This window comes from Lactuca virosa, chromosome 8, assembly GCF_052849685.1.
Source record: "Lactuca virosa cultivar CGN04683 chromosome 8, Lactuca_virosa_CGN04683_v6, whole genome shotgun sequence".
Taxonomy (NCBI): domain Eukaryota; kingdom Viridiplantae; phylum Streptophyta; class Magnoliopsida; order Asterales; family Asteraceae; genus Lactuca; species Lactuca virosa.
The window spans coordinates 19,365,471-19,385,798 of record NC_136433.1 but is presented as its reverse complement, the minus strand read 5'-3'; the positions used below and the strand labels follow the sequence as shown (position 1 = coordinate 19,385,798).

The following is a 20,328-nucleotide window of genomic DNA, read 5'->3' as shown; positions in this document are numbered from 1 at the left end:
ATGTTGAAAGATACAATTGAACTATGATCATGTCCAATCTAGGTTGGTAATTTAGATACTAATAAGCTCTAGTATCCAAGTTGACAAAAGTGTTTTATTCAAAACATGTTCTTCAAATAAAACTTCATTTAATTGGTTTAACTCAAATAAGTTCTTTCATTAACCCATTAAATGACTTTAAGATCTTGCAACAATCACCAACAATGTTCAACTTTCCTCTTAGGCTTGGGAATATGAACATTTAATCTTTGATTACACTTATTTTGATTTATTTATAACCAATTAAGTGTGTATTACTAACATCAATTCATAAAACATATACGAATTTTACAATTTGATTAACTAGATTGATAAGAATCTTAATTCATTGATCAAGTGAAAAAAAAAACAAATCAAACATATGATTAAGATCAAATCAAAGATTACTAGATTTAAACACAAATCAAGTTCAAATTATAAACTAACAACACATACTAAGAATTCAGAACCGGAAATGATAATAGAAACTAGCCACACATAATTAAACTACAATCCAAACAAGTTATGAAATTCAAATTGACTTACAAAGATAAAATCAAAAAGTTGCAAAATGTTCTTCTTCTTTCAAGAACTCCCAAAGTGCATAGAATATACTAGCTTCTATGATGTTTTGTTGGGTGTTTGGTGTCTTTATTCTTCTTCCAAGCCAATCCTTTTATATCCTCCTAAAGCAAAAGGTGTTGTTATTTTTATTCATACTTAGGTGTCATGCCTCCCCTAATCACCAAAAGGAGCCTCAAATTTGGCTGTCAAAGTTGCCAAAAGATTCCCACTAGACACCCAATAATCGAGGCCAAATAAGAAATCCCGTTTTTGCCCTTGCAGAAATGTCAGGCGGGCCGCGTGGGTTTCTTACGCGGGCCGTGTGTGAGTGGCTGATTGGGCCTTCTTCAATTGTTGGGCCTGCATTGCTTAGTCCACTAGCCCAGGTCGAGTCTGATCAGCTTTTAGCCCGTTTTTCTTCAAGTTTTCTTCAATTTTAACCCAATTTCATCATTGCCTTCCAAAACCAATCGTTTCCCAAAAGTCCCGAACACTCCCGCTCCTCTAGTCTCCAAAAAATCTGCAATAATGCTCAAGAAACTAGAAAACACCCGGTAAAGGAGTAAAACAATAAAAAGGGAAAATATGCATGAAGATTAACTAAATAAGATGATTTTAACTAAGAATAAACTATGAAAAGAAGTAATAAAAATGAACTATCATTTTTATTAAGTATGGAGATTATGAAAATTCCATTGTCTCTAATATTAATATTTTCCCTAGAAAGAAAAAGGGTAGTCAAATTGGATAATTTACGATCAGTACATTCAATATTTTCTATTTTAGAGGACAAATTTTCACATTTAAATTATGTATTATATATACTAATACTTTACCCCAGCCCATTTGAAAATTTTGGTTCATGCTCTTTGCTATTGGATAAAATATGCTTCCTCTTTCCATTTATTAAGATTCTTTCTGTCATAATTGAGATTGTCTTATTACTTTAAATTCATAAAAAGTTGTTTCTTTCTTTTTCAAAAAGAAATAACATACTATTCTTCTTCCTAAATACTTCTCGATATGAATCCGGCTTCCTAACAATATGATTATGAATTCCTTTTATTGAATAGAATAGTAAATAAAAGTCATAATATATTAATATGAAACTCGGTAGGGGTAATTTTAAATCACGAATTGATGCGAAATTAGGAGAGAATAATATTTAATTTAGGATATAATATGTAAATGATATTTTGGTAAAATAATATGTATTTTTTACTTTTAAATATATTTTTTGATATTAAATTGATTTATATATATATATATATATATATATATATATATATATATATATATATATATATATATATATATATATATATGTTAAAAATGATATATATATATGTAATCATAAATTTTAAAAAGATATATACATAATACTTAATATTTACAAGGATATGTATGACATCTTAACTATTTTATCACATATTTAATATTATTAGAATGTTTATAACAAATTAGCTTAAAATTTAAAATCCAAAGTTAATATATAATAGTAACCATATGGTTACTTTTAATAATATATATTTATCAATATTTTAATTATACTATAATACCCACATATATTTGTCTACAAATAAAAGTCACAAGAAATAAATTACATATCATAAAATAATAATTAAATGATTAAATAAACAGAAAATACGAAAGTCAAATTGATAGTCGACATCTAATAACTTGTATAATAAATGTGATTACTAAATCCCGATGATGGGAAGCGAATATCGTGCGTAGGGATGGCAAAAAGCCCCATACCCAATGGGGAACCCGAAACCCGCACCCGTTTTGACTGGGGAATCCCCAAGTTGACCGGGGATGGGGACGAGGATGAGGAATACCCGAATAAAAAAAGTGGGGATGGGGATGGGGATGGGGATACCCTTAATCCCCGATCCTGGACCCGCCCCCGACATATATTAATATATAAAAATAATACAGAACATATATTTATAGTATAATTTATAATACATAAATATTGATCTAAGTAACCTAACTCATTAGTAATTACTTGGTTGAAATTATACTTTTTGCTTTTTCTTTTATCTAATTTAAACTCGTGTATATATATTTTTTTCTCTTTGGTTGATCTATTTTATCTTAAATATTAATCTGATAATTTTTTTCTACTTGATTTTTCATGTATGTATTTAAATTTGGTAGAAAATTTATTTATATTTTTTCTGCAATTTATGGGTACTTATATATTTTATAAAATCTTTAAACTTATGCTGGTAAAATTGAAATATAGAGTTTTTTCTTACGTAAAAGTTTGCATGTTAAAAGAGAAAAAGAAATCTCCGTTTCCCCGTTGGAATCCCCAGTCCCCGTTGGGGGTGGGGATGAGGGTTTAATTATATTCCCCGATGAGGATGAGGATGAGGATGAGGGGATGGGGATGGGGATTGAGGTCCCCTGTGTTCCCCGCCCCCGTTGCCATCTCTAATCGTGGGTGGCTGGGTGTATTATTTTATTGATGTAAATAAACCAATTATTGGGCATATAAAAGCGAAATATTAAGATGCAAATTCGGATCATCAAAGCCCTTTCTCTTGTGTGAAGATGACTATGATTGGCAACCTGATAAGGTTTGGTAAAAGGCAGCTTCACACAATCATCTCTAAAGAAATCATCAAACCCTCTTCCCCGACCCCTTCTCATCTCAAAACATACAATCTTTCCTTACTCGATCAAGCCCTGGTGAACACGTTCCAACCATTTGTTATATTCTACCCAAACACTGGGATTTATCCAAGTTCCCATGAGAAAATAATTCCCTTGAAGAAGTCCTTATCTGAAACTTTAACCAAGTACTACCCTTTTGCTGGTAGGTTAGCTAAGGTGGCGCCATCGTTTGTAGATTGCAACGACCAAGGAGCTGAGTTTCTTGAAGCTTCCATTGATAGCACGCTCTCTGATTTCCTTAAAAACTCGCAGCATCGAGATCTCGACCAATTCTTTCCACATGGTCTCGTAAATCAAAGATCCAATCGTCCAGATGATGATGATCTTCAAGGCAACACAGTGATCCCGCTGGCTGTTCAGGTCAACCATTTTGAATGTGGAGGAGTCGCAGTGGCTATGTCGTTGTCCCACAAGTTGGCAGATGGGAGCTGTTTAATTCATTTTCTAAAAGACTGGGCTAAAACGACACAATTTTTTTCCAGAGAGCAGAAGCATGAACTGCTTCCCAACGACGACGACCCCAAGTTTATTCATTTTGAATACACGAATCTAAATTTTAATGGGCTTTCTCTTGGATCCGATGAATGTGTTACAGAGAGCTTCATATTCCCTAACGCAAAGATAAACGATTTTAAACTCAAAGTCAAAGCCATGAGTGAAGAATCTGGACAACCCATCACGAACCCTACTCGTGTTGAAGTTTTGACTTGGCTGCTTTATAAGTCTGCAGTGGCAGCAGCTACCAAAAACTATTCAGGCTCTGATTTCAAACCCATGGGTGTTAGTCATCAAACAAACATAAGACGCAGACTGATGGAACAGTTGCCTGAAAAGAGCATCGGAAATTTCCACTTAGCCATTGATATTGTAAGTGAAATGAAGCCGGAGTCATTCATCAGTGAGTTCAAGAAGCAAAAGCTGAAACTTCATGGCCTACCAGATATCCATACCACTTTTCGTTATCTTTTCGGAATTCCTTTAGAAGTAACACAAAGAAGATTTGATGGTGCGTATATCTGTTCAAGCATGTGTGGGTATTCTACATATGAGATTGATTTTGGGTGGGGAAAGCCTGTAAAAGCAACCGTGGCCGGAGATCTAAGGAAGAATAGCTTTATTATGATGGATGCACCAAACAGGGATGCCATTGAAGTACTTGTGTGTTTGGGAAAGCAAGACTTGGCCGTTGTTCAAAGTGATCCTGAGCTTCTTGCCTTTTCTAATTAGTTTTCTTATGTGTTTTACTTGAGTGCATGAATTCCAAATCTAATTAGCTTCTTTGTGCATGCATGTTTCATATCCAAATGACGTTGTTAATTACTTTTTTATCAATAAGATCTTTTGATTTTGTTCTATTTTTGTATAATATATTTAATAGTAAGGTATATTATATGTACTTATTAATCAAGTTGTTTTGGGATGGAGAGACTTTTATTTTGTGATGGAAGAAGATATTTTTGCATGCCCGAAAACAATTTTTATTTAAGATGGACATGGACCTATCAATATTTTAAAACCGCGTTATACAGTCATTACATCCGACAAGTCGTAGGCAAGTTGACAAATTGTAATCAAGTTTTCGCTTAGAGCATCCATAATGATGAGTTCAATGGGAGAGTTGAATGAGGTAACAAGTCTATGTATCATTAATTGATGAAACTCTACTATTGTGAAATGTCACTTTAGCATTCAATGGATTGAGAGTTCAATATCCATTGAACTCTTTAATAGAAAAAAGGAAAGTTTTTAATTCTTAAATATTTACTATAAATTACATTTTATAAAATTCTATTCAACTTTATAGAATTCAATGTATTGTAGGAAAAAATGATAGAATTGTATGAATTGTGGAAAGATGATGTGGCGATCCATTGAATGCTATGGAGTTCAATGTATTGTGGATGCCCTTACACATTTTCTTTTTCATATATATTGCATAACTCGTCCATGTAGCATCTCGTGTTTCTCATTTGAAATGATAGTTTTATTTAACTTGTTATTGTAAATGCAACTTTTATCTCCTCAAATTCCCACCGCCTAGTCTAAGGGTTTTGGTGGGTGTTGGATATTCTTTTATAAAGTTCAAAAATCTCAAAGAAATTAACGAATTTTATCATGTATATACAAGATTTCTGAAGCTTCTTAGGTCGATCTCCACCGCTTTTTGTATGAGTTTTATTAGGATTTGGACTCATATTATGATGTCTAAATGGTTCCGACATGGAATTGACATATTCAGAAAAAGATAAATTCAAAACGATCAAATAAAAATGCACGAAAATATGTTTACAGATTGACGATGTCTTGTTGTTTTCATCATATCTGGCTACTCGGGACTTCGATTTAGGCAATTCAAGATATTCTTGAAATTAACCAGAATTATCTACAAGTTTCGTGTTTTGAGTTTTTGCAAATTCGGTCGTTTTCTAGTTTATAAGCGATGTGGAAGTTGGGATCAGTTTGTTAAAAGAAATAAAATCCGGAAAACAATGCAATGTTGAGGACTAAAGTTGTACAACGCTGAAGATTCGAGCTGAAATTGTGTAATTACGCTCTTTATAATTTGTTATTTTACCTGAGCATCAAGGGAGCCTACCGAAGAAACCCTACAAAAGATATTAACCCTACAATTGCAGCGACCATTCTTGACCAATATCAACTCTACACTGTACACAAGCCCCCGACCATTCATATTCCAGCCACCACGGCCCCACACACACCCATATATATGTCTAAAGTCAACCATTCATGGCGATGATTAAATAAGAGAAACGAGAGATGTTAAAAATCAAAGCAGAAACATAACGCGACATCAACATCAGGGCAATTTATATATATTTTTAGTTCAATTTAATTTTCTGTTTAGTTCACTCGAATTATTTATTTGCTAAAAGTGTTGCTACATCGACGCTATGAAATTCGTGTTTATGATTAACAATTTAGTTTTGCTTTGTTTTGTTTGGGATAAATATTCGGTGGGTTTATTTGGTCTATGACGAATTTAACATAGTTAAATTATAGTTGCATTAGTTTTGTAGTAGTCACTACAAGAAAAAGAGACATTAGCAGCGATAAAAATTGTCGCTAAAGGTTGGATTTGTCGCCGGTAAAAGTAATAGCGGCGATAAAAAGTCATCCTTCCTGCGTGTCGCTATGGCTCAAAATGTGGCCGTTAAAGATATTTGTCACATCTAATAACATTGTCGCCGGTAATAGTCTATCGCAGGTAATAATGTTGCCGGTAATATTCACTACAAGAAATAGAGCCTTTAGCGGCGACGTCAATAGCGGCGACAGGGAGCTTTAGCGGCGACAAATTAAAAAGTCGCCGCTAAAGGCCTATGTCGCCGCTATTGGTGTCGTCGCTAAAGGCTGAATGACACCGATCCGCTCTTTGACGTTCTGGCAAACACGAATCGTCCGATCGTGATTCTAATCCAACGACTAGGGTGCTCGTGGAACGCATGAAGGAAATACCGGCGACTTTCAGGAAATGTTGTCAATTTGGCTTTTGTTTGTTAAGGAGGAAATGATGGGAACGAAGATGATGATATGTAGGGAAGAGCTTTATTTGTATGTTATACTTGTCACACTTTGCTATTTGTTAGAATTGTAAAACTTACTTTGCTACTTGTTAGAATTATCAAACTTTTGGTTGTTTTATTTTGGTATTAAATTAATTATAACAGTATTTGGTATTTAATTTGATGTTGTTATGTAATTTTTGGTATAGAATTAATTATAACAATATTTGGAATAAATTATACCCAAAATCGCAAATATAAAAAAAATGGAAAACGTTATTACCAGCGACACAATTACCGGCGACATTCTCTTTAGCAGCGACACGAAATATTAGCGGCGACAGGTGCATTAGCGGCGACATTTGTCTTTAGCGGAGACAATCTGATCAATAGCGACGAAGCAGTAGCGGCGACTCTTTACCGGCGACGTGTCGCCGCTATTAGCTTTAGCGGCGACTTCTCGGCCCTTTACCGGCGACTTTTGTCGCCGCTAATTGCTCATTTCCTTGTAGTGATTATTTTTCATTTTTTTAATTATTAATTTTTTAAAAATCAACACTTTTTGGGTGCAAAAAACCGATAGGTAACGACATTAAACGCAAAAAAAAAAATTACATAACAACATCCAATTAGGTACCAAAGTGTTGTAATTTCATACAAATATCAAAATAAACAAAAAAAAGTGTTATAAATTTATGTCACAACAAGTCTAACATACAAAACACAAACTAATTATTCGACGAACCATCATCTCCACTCCCCTCGTTTCCTCATTGATCATCACTTTGTGGTTTTCCCGATTGAAAAAACGCATAAAGTTCCTCACTACATGCTGGGTTGTTGAGCATTGCACAAAGATTTTCCAACTACATAATAAATAACAACATATGTAAACTTATAAGTTAAACTATCAAACATAAACAAAACTACCAAAGTACATTGATATTTCTTGCACTTAAATACAATAAATACAAAAAGTCATTGCTATTTCATACAATAGGGACATAAACACAATTATCAAATAAACATGCCTTTATTGATGCCAAAGTACATTGTTATTTTTAAACTAGGGACAAAAAACCAAAGTGCACTGGTATTTCTTGCACTTGAAACATAAACACAATTACAAACACAATTACCAAATCAAAATGCATTTATCGATCATTATATAGATATACGAGACTTTGAAATTAATTAGTCTTGTTTTACAAGAAATGGTAGCTTACTTTCTACTTATTATGTGCTAAAGAACCTTAAATACAAGAAATACCAAAGTACATTGTGATTTCTTGTACTTGGGACAAAAACAAAATTACCAAATCAACATGTATTTATTGATGCCGAAGTACATTGTTATTTTTAGACAATGGACAAAAAACCAAAGTACATTGCTATTTCTTGCACTTTGAACATTAACACAATTACCAAATCAACATGCATTTTATTGATCATTATATAGATATATGAGACGTTGAAATTAAATAGTATTGTTTTATAAGAAATGGTAGCTTATTTTCTACTTATTTTGTGCTAAAGAACCTTAAATACCAAAGTACATTGTGATTTCTTGCACTTGGGACAAAAACGCAATTACAAACACAATTACCAAATCAATACACATATATTGATACCAAAGTACATTACTATTTCTTGCACTTGGGACAAAAAAAATCAAAGTACATTGTTATTTCTTGCACACGGGACAAAAAACCAGTTACCAAATCTTTTAGCAAAAACTCACCACAAACCAATATTACCAAAGCAACATGCATTTATTGATCATTATATGAGACTTCGAACTTAAATAGTCTTGTTTTACCTGTGATGGTTGTGAATGTGGTGGTGGTTGTGTTGGTTGTGCAATCAGCGGGATATCAGAAGGTTTTCGGCTGTTGCCCTTGTTATGGTTAATCTTTCCATAACTTGCAAGATGATCCTTGGTGGGTATAAATTGTTTATGTTATTTTGTCTCCCGTTTGCCATATTTTATAGTCTATGGAACTAATTTTGAAATAAAACCCAACAAATAGAAGTTTATACATTATGTTATGTTGTACTATTCTATGTATGTAAATTAGTGTGATCCATGATGACGTCGCACACCCCGACACTTCCGCCGATGGCCGGGGTTGCGACAGTTTTATTCTTCCTTATGAGCGACGCATGGCACACAACAATTAGGAGGATCAGGACACATGAAGGAAAAGAAACGAACATAAAGCATACCAAAAAACTGTCAATGCCCCCCCTCCCTCCTAGTCATGTGATCGTCCCCACCAATTAAGCTTGTTTCCTTTTATTTTTCTTCTGATCGATGACACCACAATAACAATGTATCGATTTAGTTATGAATGGTAATTATTTTGGAGTTGAAAAAGTTGTTTGATGTAATATTTTTGAAGGCTGCTTATTCATTGAAGGAAGGATGGATCGAAAATGGGTCATGACTTTTTGTATACATTTAGTCATTTATGTTTTTTTTGTACATATTTAATCACTTGTGTTTTTTATTTTGTACATATATAACAATTTAGTTTTATGGTCATATATATATATATATATGGGAAAAGTGAATATACCTTTAAGGGTATATAGCTTACGTACCCAAAAATAAAAACTACGTCGTTTTGTTTTTTCATTATCGATTCCTTAAAAGAAAAATGCAATTTCTTAAAAAGATCTGCTTCCTGCTCGCTCCTGCTTCGACTGCTTCGTACTTCGACTGCTTCCTTAAATTCTGTTGATTTCCTATCTACTAACCCTTATACGATTGCTTCTGGTTCGTAATTGAAAGTTATTTACGATTGCTTCCATTCCCAATCCCACTTTCCAAACTACCCAAAGCGAAATATCTTCTCTCTTCAAACCCAATTCCACCAACGTTTGTTTCCCCACATGTATTGTAAAGCAATTCCATTCATAAGACATATAACAACCAAAACCTGGAGTCTTGTAGCCACTTTCTTTCCATAAAGCTTGTCCATCAAGATTGGGAGTATGCTCACACAGTATTCAAGCCAAAAGATCAAAGTCAAAGCAAGGCAGCACAAAACACCCACCACATGTTTGATTAAATGCCTTAAAAGCATAGACTATTTTAACCCCCAATTGTAGGAAGTGAATTTTAAACTTTATCTTTCTAAGGATATAACCCAAACTGCGCCTTATTACTTCTTTTTAAGCCCCACCCCTTTCTTTCTCTCACATGCTAACGTGTTGAGTTTGGCTGTAAATAGAAGTGCAGAAGTAGCATATAATACACACATGAGCTTTGAAGATGGAGAATCTCCACAAGCTTTACAGAAAGTTCAAGGATGCTTCACTGGAAGAACTCAGAGCTAGGCTTGCCAAGTTTGCTAAAGTAAGGAACTTGGATCAGTACCACAGCCTACGAAATCTCCTCTTAGCTTTGGTAATTAGTTAAAACTTCTAATCAATATCATATGTATTCAATTATCTTAAATAATTTTTAACCATTTTAGCAAGTATATTACATGAAAATGATTAGATCATTAGTGATTCCAATGGATTGATGGCTGGTAGGGGAAGTGGGAGACAGCCCAATAAATCTCTGATGTTTTGTTGTATCTGGTTCAGCTTGTTGATGTTTGTGGCCTTGATCTTGGCCAAACTGCTCTATCCAAGATTGTCAAGAATACCCAGAAATACCCTATTCTTGATTAGTTTTGAGTGGTCCGTTAATATTATTTTCATATGATGGACCAAGATATATGAAATTAATGGGGCCTACAAGAGAGAATTGAGAAAAGGGTATGAGATAATATATAATCACACCTGTTCCTGATGTCAAATTATACTTTAAATTAGGTAATGTTAATATCTTAAATTAACATTTTAATATTGATATTCATTTTGTGTAGTGGCTACTCACTTGACGGGGATACATAGTGCGATAAAGATGCTCAATAGCAGAATCTGTGTGTTTTACCAGTGTTGATTGTTATTGAGATTCTTTGTTGGAGAATTGATGGGAATACTTGAAGCATTGGAAGAATTGTAGGAACTATAGAAAAATCTTGGGTTGTTGTATAGTGAATGGACCATGAATATGTTGAGAGAAAATGTATAGAAAAAAAGAATATTTTTTTTGGAGTAAGCTGAAATAGCACCCGTTTTTCATATTTATCCGATATAGCAATGTACTTATAATTTTTAATCAAAATTGTTAATTAAGATTCTTCGTATTTGGTCATATTGTTTATCTGACTTGAACCTCCATATCCTTACGTTCTTGAGGATTACATACCATCTTTGGGATAGGGGCAAATCCGTCCAACAAAGTGAAAAACCATCAAACTTGTGTTTAGATTAACACAAAACTTAACAGAATCATGGACATGGACAACTTACATTTTTAAACCAAAAATTGCTGAAAAGTTGCATTTTTAACCCAAAATGACAGCCTACTTTCATTTTTAACCCAAAAATTATAGAAAAGTAGCAATTGAGATTCTTCTCATTTTCTGCAGGTTTTTGTTTTAAAAAACACCATTTGGGAATGGCTTCATTGTGATTCTGGTTCGTACATTCAAATCATGTATGATTTCTTCTATTAATTAAAACATGTACCCTCCTCATATGAGGGCATTTTTGTCTTTTCAATATTTTCTCTCTTCTATTCTATATTACAGACTACAGATTTACAATCATGGTAAAACGTTTGTTTCTTAATACAAGGAAAATGGTACTGACATTGTAGACCATTAGAACTTTGAACTATCATTTTGACGTCAATCTCATCTAAACTAAGTTACTTTGCTTTTTGTAACTACATTGACATGAATGTGGTTTGTTACTTTGTTACCAATGTTACTATGCCTCGTGTTTATTACATGTCTGTAATTTTTTTGTTTACTTTGTACAAATGCTCATCCCACCATTCTTTCAGTTGAACTCTATCACGATGATAAGTTCACAAGATTCCCAAGCAGTAAGTATATAGATGGTCAACTGCGTTTTATTGATTTATTAGACATCAATGAATTTTATATTCGTGAAATGGATATTGCTATGCAAGAATTAGATTACTTTGAGGGCCTAATCATATGCTACCATTTTAGCTTTACACATGGTGATTTAGATTTTAGACTACATGCATTAGGTAACACATGGTCATTTTTAACGAACAATTGTAGAAAAATTACATTCTTAACCCAAATTGACATCCAACTTTAATTTTTAACCTATAATAACAGAAAAGTTGCATTTTTAACCCAAATTGCAGAAAAAGTTGCATTTTCAACCCTAAATTACAAACCAACTTTCATTGTTAACGAATAATTGTAGAAAAAATGCATTTTAAACCCAAAATGACAGCCAACTTTAATTTTTAACCTATAATAACAGAAAAGTTGCATTTTTAACCAATTTGCAGAAAAAGTTGTATTTTCAACCCTAAATTACAGCCAACTTTCATTTTAAACGTATAATTGCAGAAAAATTACAATTTTTTTTTACCTAAAATGACAGCCTACTTTTATTTCTAACCTATAATTACAGAAAAGTTGCATTTTTAACCAAAAATGGCATAATACTTTTGTTTGAAACACATAGGGGCAACCAAATTTCACTTATAAACACAAATCATTAAACAATCAACAAATTTCATTAAATAGATTTAAAAATTGGTAAGAAGCATCAATCACTTCTAGATTATTCACACATCATTTGTGTCTAAAACATGAAAAAGGTGCAGTTAACCAAAAAATGTCATGAAGCATCTAATTTTTCTTTTTCTCACAGAAACAACACATCTCTTGCAACGATTCATCCGCCTGATACATGAAAAACATAAAAAATTGTTAATATAATTATTAGAGTTCTCAATCATTAAAACTAAATAATTATTATACTTACCTTTCTTTTTGAACAACTAGTAGCATAATGACACAATGACAATGTCTAAAAACAACAATGTCACTTTTAAAATCCATGAACAAATAAATATTCATCAGGTAATAAAGAACATTATAAACAATAATATTGACTATTAAATCCTGAGAAACTTTAATAATCATATCAATGTCAGTTATAGAAAAACTACTTGGAAGTACTCTTAACCAAAACACGGGGGGTTTGTAGTTTTTGTAGCATCATACTTTTGTTTAAATCACATAGTTGCAGCCAAATTTCAATTTTAAATACAAATGAGAACCAAGAATAAAGAACTGCAAAAGTTAAATACATTGGTGAATTTAGAAATCAGTAGATTGTTTTTTTTAAATCGATTTCTCTAGAATCATTTTTTCTTTGAGTAGGGATTTTTTTAAATCGATATTTTTTGTCTTTGAATTCGATTTCTCTGAATTTTTTTGTGATAACCAGCCGATCATCAGGCGATCAAGGAAGATGTGATTTGATGTTATCAGTGAGCCTAATTAGGAACGTAGCAAATAATTTATGGAAACTGTATTATTTTTTCTTCAGAAAATCAATCCAATAATCGAAACTACGTAGTTTTGTAGATTGGGTACCTAACCTTTTATACCCTTAAGGGTATATTCACCTTTCCCTATATATATATATATATATATATATATATATATATATATATATATATATATATATATATATATATATATAGAAAAGTTCAATAGAGAACCATAATTATTGGTTCTTCAAGGAACCAAATCTTTTTTTCAATTTCTAGAGCTTATTCTTTATCGAAAAAAAAATCTAAAAATATCTAAATTAATATATTAACATTGTTAATGTGAAAAATATTTTTCGGATTCACCGTGTGAATCCGGATTCACATTGTGAATTTTCAAAGATTCACATTGTGAATTTGACGTAAAAAAAAAATTGAATTTGATATCATTGGAAAAATGATAAAAAGTTATGAATTTCTGTATTTTTAGTTTTTTTTTGATAAAAAATAAGTTCTAAAATTTGAAAAAAAGATTGGTTCCTTGGTTAATTATGGTTCTCTATTGAACCTCACTATATATATATATATATATATATATATATATATATATATATATATATATATATATATATATATATATATATTAAAGCGCATGGCAAGTATTAATAGTGATCTTTTGGACTTTTCATTTTTGCTACATAACTTTTGACTCATTCGGATATTGGCCACAGAAGTTTGACTTATTCTAATATTGATCACACAGAAGTTAATGTGAGACGGCCTAATTTTGTGAGACCGTGAGACGCATTTTTTTTATTTTTTTTTATTTTTTTAGTTAATTCAAGTTCCGAAAATAATATTTAAAAAAAGAATTTTTTGATTTTTCCATTTATTTTGCATTTTAAAATTATTTTTTAGAATATGTACAGTGTAATATTCTATTTAGAATATTTCACGTATTTTTAAAAAAAAATAGGATTTTTTTTATTTATTTTTATTTTTTTAGTTAATTCAAGTTCCGAAAATAATATTTAAAAAAAGAATTTTTAGATTTTTCCATTTATTTTGCATTTTAAAATTATTTTTTTGAATATGTCAGTGTAATATTCTATTTAGAATATTTCATGTATTTTTCAAAAAAAACGGGATTTTATTTATTTATTTATTTATTTATTTTAGTTAATTCAAGTTCCGAAAATAATATTTAAAAAAAGAATTTTTGGATTTTTCCATTTATTTTGCATTTTAAAATTATTTTTAGATTTGGTCTCACGATCTCACAAAATTAGAATGGTTTCAAATGAACCTGAAACTATATATATATATATATATATATATATATATATATATATATATATATATATATATATTAAAGCGCATGGCAAGTATTAATAGTGATCTTTTGGACTTTTCATTTTTGCTACATAACTTTTGACTCATTCGGATATTGGCCGTAGAAGTTTGACTTATTCTAATATTGATCACACAGGTTTACTTTAGTCCCTGCCCTTCACGGACTCTATCCACCGTCATCCACTTAGGGGCTGTTTGTTTGCCTCTTAATTAAAAAATTAAGAGGCAATCTCTTAAAAATTAAGATGTAGGGTGTTTGATAGCATCTTATTTTTTGCCTCTTAAATTAAAAAACACCTCTTAATTTCTCAGACATGTGATTGTATCTGAAAAAATAAGAACACGCGTGTTTCCTGTTTTGCCCACAATCGCATTCTCTTCTATTTCAGGGCACAGCCTCTTTTTTCCCTCCCAACCATCAACGACGCCTCTCCTTTACTCCAATCTGTTGCAGCTCCGATCCCCTCTGCTTCCGCCGTCGTCGGCTTCGACTGTGGCGCCTTCGTCTTCGGCTCCAGCTGCATCGCCGACATCTTCTGCAGGTTTGCCCTTGATATTTCAGCCCCACTTTCCCTCTTCTCTTTCAATACACATGACGTTTTGCTCACCCACTCCATCTCCGGTCTGAACCAGTCGGCCGATTCTTTCGCCAGTGCCACCATCACCACCGGAAGCAAAGCTCTCCTGGTCCCTCATCGACAACACAGCTCTTGGTAAGTTTTTTTTCCCTGAAACTCGATTATTCTGGTTCAATCCCAATCCCAACAAGCATTCAAGCACGATGGTGAAAGTAAGCGGATAGATACCGATTAATTTTATCCTTAATTGGTGTCGCTCTCTCCATTAAAAAAAATTGGCTTGATTTGTCGATCCTACCCCTTATGTTGTAGCCCATTTTCATCAATGTGATTGTTACTTGTTAGGTTATATTTCAGTTTTGATCTGATGTCGGTTTTAGATTCAAATAAAGTCAACGTTATGGTTTTTGGATTCAACTAAAGTCAAAGTTACAGCTTGGTGGTCGATTTCCCCTTGGAGATATTGCCCCTGGTCATGTTTTATGTAGTTGGTTTTGGAGGTGGATTTCATAGTTGTTGCATGTTGTGTGCTGCTGCAAATTTTGTTGATTTAAAATATTTCATACTTGAAATATTCTTCTTAAGGGATTGCATATCATCTCATTTGTCAAAGAAAATGTTGTTGATAGAGTTCTTCAACAGAAGTTATGGTGGTGCATATTGGAACTCTGGTTATGATAATGTTGGTGTGTGGTGATAGAGTTCTTCCAATTATAACATTATGTAGTTATGTGCAGCTCATGTTTGTTATAGTTGTATGTGTTTTCATATGTGTTGGATTTTGTAGGATGTTTATATTTGAATTTTGTAGGGTGTTTAGATTTTATATGGTGTTTATATTTTTTTTATAATTATTTAAGAAGTTGGTTAAATTATTTTATAAAATAGAATTACTGAATTTAGCAAATACAAAAGGGTAAAATGGTCATTTTCATTATTTAGCACAGTAATAGAGAGGTTCCAACCAAACAGCTTGTTAAAAATTCAGATCTTAAAAATTCAGATGCTCTTATAAATTCAGACCTCTTAAAGTTTCAGATCTTAAAAATTCAGATCCTGCCAAACAGCCCCTTAATTGTCTTCATCCTTCCAGTCTCTTCTCATATTCACCATCTCCTCCACCTAATTTATATGAAGGCAAAGACATAAATGACTACATGTATACCAAAAACATAAATGATTAAATATATATAAAAATAAATTAAATGCGTAAGCATTACCTATTATTTATTTATTTATTTATTTATTTACGAAGGGCTCTGAACGATTCATTGTGTAAACTTTTAGCCCTCATTCCCTACATCGTTTTATCTTTTCTTCTTATTTGCTTCACATAGCCTCCGAAACACCGGCGCCACAGCAGCCTCCATCTTCGCCATCATCCTTCCCTGCAGCCACTTGCACCGCCCTCCTTCATACCCGAAGCAACCGACACCGCCGACTTCTGCGCAGTGGTTTGATTGGGTTCTGAAGATTGTCGCCTCTCTTATTGGTTAGGTACGTATTATATAAATCTTCGTTATTGTATGTTTGTCGGATTACAGATTGATTTCATGCGTGTTTAGACCTGATTCGTTAATTGTTTTGTCAAAATTGGTAGTACGTAAGAAATCGCAATTTCAGATGGCCCTTACCCTGTCCCCAATATTCTCCTTCCGATTGTTTCTTGGCATGACATATATCTTTATAATTTACTTTCTTGTTGATAATGACTTATAATTTCTGTTTCCAGGTCTGATTGTTTACCAGTAGTTTTTTAATTGTTAATTAATTAATTGTTAGGGTTTGTTAGTTTAAGTTCGGTTGGTTGAAAATTGAAATTCAATCGTTAAGAAGAATTTTATTTTAAGTCAGACATTGTTTTGAAAACAGAGGAAATTGCATTCGTGTTTGGAGCTATGATTGTGTTACTAACCCATCAGTGATTTGGATCTAAACTGAAGCATGATCAAGAACAAGAAAATCATAGAACAAGATCAAAGATTTTATGCATAAAAATTTATCTTTCCACATATTATTCACATTACTATCTTGTTCTGATACGATTTCTGATGTAACACATGTTAATTTATGTTAATTTGAACAACAATGCTTGAAGGTCATCCCTAATTTTGAGAACTTTTTTTTTTCTTTTCAGAATCTGCACTTGATGGATCCTAAATACACTGGAGAAATGTTAAAGTAAGTTTTCTTGAAATATTTTTAAATCTAATATGACCAACAGTACATAATATTGTTCTTTAATATGTAGACACTTGGAGAAACAGGATGAACTCCTCATGGATGCTTATAGATCAATGTCACATGAATTACATAAACTTCAGGTAATGCATCTTTTTTTAATCTTTATTTATATATAAATAAAGTTAAAATATTCTTTAGTTTTTATAATTGAGTTCCATTTCATTTTCTATAACACGCAACTAAAGTGTAAAATTGGCATTTTGAAGAAAAAAAACAAGGAAAATATCATAGGAATATTAATTATTTAGTCTTTTTGTAGGTTGAGGAAGAAATGTTAATGCGTGCATTTTATGATCTCATGGCGTCTCAAGGTCTGGCTACAAAGGTGATATTAATTTTGTAATTAAAAACAGTTAATTTTATTAGATATATGAATCATTCTTGAAATTACTTATTAGTCAACGTTTATGGTCAAAGTTAATATGTTTTCTTAATTCGAATTTTGCAGAGACAAGATGGTACGAGTGTTTTGGAAGATATTGAGCCACCACAGTCAAATGCATTGGTCAATGTGGATAGTAACGAAAAACATTAAATAAGTCGAACATTGTTTTTGAGGTTTAAATTTTGGGTAAATATTGTTTTTGAATAGCATATGTGTGTAACGAGTTTTGTTTCACAATATGGATTTGGTCTATGAGATACGAATTTACTATGTGTACACTAACACACACTAAATCGAATTTTAAAAAGTAGAGCCATGTTCTTACACTTAATTTAGTATAATCAATAGTAACTCGTCAAATTACACTAAATTTGTTAATGCATTGCTTTTTATACCAAAATTCTAAGTGTTTCATTTTAAAAACATTTTGATTAATGAACTTATTTCCCCAATTTTATCACAATTTTGTTAATTTACGTAGAAGATTAATGTTTTAACAAAAAAAGAAAATTTTTAATGCAATTATATATGTTTTGATACCTTTAAAACAAGGCTAATATCAATTTAATTTCTTTTTAATATTCATTCAAACCCTTTTTTTTTTAATAACTTTACAGTTAATTATTTATGTCGATAGTTAAAGAGTAAATATACCAATCTTCGGTTAAATAGTTTTGGATGTGGAAACCATGGCTTCAATTTGCATGAATAAGTTATTTTAAGACATGCATACAGAGTGCAATGTCCTTTCTCTGTTTTCACAAGATTCGTATGTTTTCCAAGAGAAGACAAGGACAATGTTCCAAAAACTTGTGCCTCTTGTGCCTCTTGTGCCCTTATATTATGAAGACAATCTTCTCTTTACAAACAAGATTTACATTACTATCTTTGTTATGCTTATTAGGGTACTTATTTAATCAACAATGCTTGAAGATCATCCCTAATTGCTGTTAATGTTTAAGTAAGATTGGAGGCTAGGATTTCAGGGTATCAATAAAGCTCGCATAATCTAATGGACATTAAATATGAAGAGATTTTGAAGTAAGTTTTGCTGAAATAATTATTTTTCTTATATGATTGGTAGCACATAATGTTCTTGTTCTAAATGTAGACACTTGGAGAAACAGGATGAACTCCTCATGGATGCTAGTAGATCATTGTCACATGAATGGCAAAAACTTAAGGTGATTGTTTTTTTTTCTTTACATGTATTGTTAAGTATAATATCCAACACTTTGCTTGATTTATTAATAATTTTAATCTTTTTTGTAGGCTGAGGAAGATATGTTAATGCATGCTTTTTCTGATTTCATGGCAACTCTAGGCCGGACGACAAAGGTTTAAGCGCGGTTATTACTCAAGTTTTTATTGGACATGTGAGGAGTGAAGTAGCGTAGGTTTTGGCTACTTTCTTTACCTTTATAAGATTTTTAATTTACAACTATTTTACTATTAGTTCTATATCTAGTATTTGTATTTTAAATCTCTCCCCTTTTAAACTCGGCCTTTGTTGTGGTCTTTTTACAGAAAAAAGATGGTAAGGATGTTGCTCTTGAAGAAAGCAATCGACCACACTCAAAAGAAGTTGTTAATGTAGATTTTGTTGGGTGTCCCAACATTAATCACGAGTGGGTTATTGATTTCGTTTGTACATACCATATGTGCCCACACAAAGAATGGTTTACTACCTTCAAACCACTTCATAATGCTGGTTCTGTTCTTGATTTTGATAACTCACCATGCAAGATTGGTGGTATTGGCACCATACGGATCAAGATGTTTGATGGCATAATAAGAACCTTAAGTGATGTTCGATACATTCCAAAGATGAAGAGAAACATTATATCTTCAAGTGTCTTTGATGAAAAGGGATACAAATTTTCAGGTGGAGACGGAGTTCTGAAGATAACGAAAGGCTCTCTTGTTATGATAAAGGCCGACATGAGAAAAGAAAATGGTCTCTATTATGTTCGGGGTACTACAATCACAAGTTGTGCTAACAAAAGGCTCTCTCGTTGTAATAAATGTTAACCTGAGAAAAACAAATGTTCTATACTATGTTTGAGGTACTGCAGTGATAGGTTGTGCTATCCCTGTAGTTTCGACAACCATTGGTCATGTGACCCCGAAATTTCGACAATCACAAGTTGTAGCATCCTAAAATGAGGATAAACGAGTTCATTTAATTAGTAACTTCGATATTGATGAAAAAGTTCTAGCACAGCGATTTACTGATTGGGTTTACTTAGTTTATATCAAAGAGAAAAAGTATTTGGGCTTGGAAAACTTTAGAGCCCATATATTTAATTGGGTTTAGTACAAATAGAAAAATTTATAAAAAATAATAATTAAAATATAATTTTTTGGTCATTAATTAACAAGAAAGTAGGAATATCTATATTTTTACTTCAAGTCCTACCGGCGCGTAGGGGGATGGGGTGCAAATCTTGGATTTCGTAGACCAAAATCACCGAACTTGCGCATGAGCGCGACCTGCAGACACGAATGCAGCTCTGAAAATTCGGGCTCGCGCAACCCTTGTTTTTGCTAAACTTGACAGTTTTGGTCCCTAGTTTGAATTTTGTA

At 32.2% G+C, this 20,328-nt stretch overlaps 2 protein-coding genes and 2 long non-coding RNA genes across 4 annotated transcripts; all 4 read left to right on the top strand.

Annotated features, from left to right (window-relative positions):
• Nucleotides 1–3,101: 3,101 nt before the first annotated feature.
• Nucleotides 3,102–4,622, top strand: LOC145128492 (akuammiline synthase 1-like). The gene has a single exon (XM_079063293.1). The coding sequence runs from the start codon at nucleotides 3,145–3,147 to the stop codon at nucleotides 4,492–4,494; it is 1,350 nt and encodes a 449-aa protein (XP_078919419.1). The 5' UTR covers nucleotides 3,102–3,144; the 3' UTR covers nucleotides 4,495–4,622.
• Nucleotides 4,623–9,451: 4,829 nt separating this feature from the next.
• On the top strand, nucleotides 9,452–10,989 carry LOC145129252 (uncharacterized). Its single transcript, XR_013717404.1, has 2 exons — nucleotides 9,452–10,203; nucleotides 10,673–10,989. It is a non-coding gene; the product is annotated as an uncharacterized LOC145129252 (long non-coding RNA).
• Nucleotides 10,990–14,848: 3,859 nt separating this feature from the next.
• On the top strand, nucleotides 14,849–18,012 carry LOC145128467 (uncharacterized). The gene is made up of 7 exons (XR_013716924.1): nucleotides 14,849–15,077; nucleotides 15,169–15,248; nucleotides 16,451–16,610; nucleotides 17,251–17,294; nucleotides 17,365–17,437; nucleotides 17,617–17,682; nucleotides 17,806–18,012. It is a non-coding gene; the product is annotated as an uncharacterized LOC145128467 (long non-coding RNA).
• Nucleotides 18,013–18,351: 339 nt separating this feature from the next.
• Nucleotides 18,352–19,889, top strand: LOC145134483 (uncharacterized). Its single transcript, XM_079069323.1, has 4 exons — nucleotides 18,352–18,783; nucleotides 18,854–18,926; nucleotides 19,015–19,080; nucleotides 19,270–19,889. The coding sequence occupies exons 1-4, from the start codon at nucleotides 18,755–18,757 to the stop codon at nucleotides 19,771–19,773; spliced, it is 672 nt and encodes a 223-aa protein (XP_078925449.1). The 5' UTR covers nucleotides 18,352–18,754; the 3' UTR covers nucleotides 19,774–19,889.
• Nucleotides 19,890–20,328: the final 439 nt, after the last annotated feature.

What these genes read in the sequence shown, in the direction of transcription:
- LOC145134483 (XM_079069323.1), top strand. Translation starts at nt 18,755, where the DNA reads ATGGACATTAAATATGAAGAGATTTTGAA. An exon ending in AAATATGAAGAGATTTTGAA is followed by an intron (nt 18,784 to 18,853) that starts GTAAGTTTTGCT and finishes TTCTAAATGTAG; the next exon opens with ACACTTGGAGAAACAGGATG. An exon ending in ATGAATGGCAAAAACTTAAG is followed by an intron (nt 18,927 to 19,014) that starts GTGATTGTTTTT and finishes TCTTTTTTGTAG; the next exon opens with GCTGAGGAAGATATGTTAAT.
- LOC145128492 (XM_079063293.1), top strand. Translation starts at nt 3,145, where the DNA reads ATGACTATGATTGGCAACCTGATAAGGTTTGGTAAAAGGCAGCTTCAC.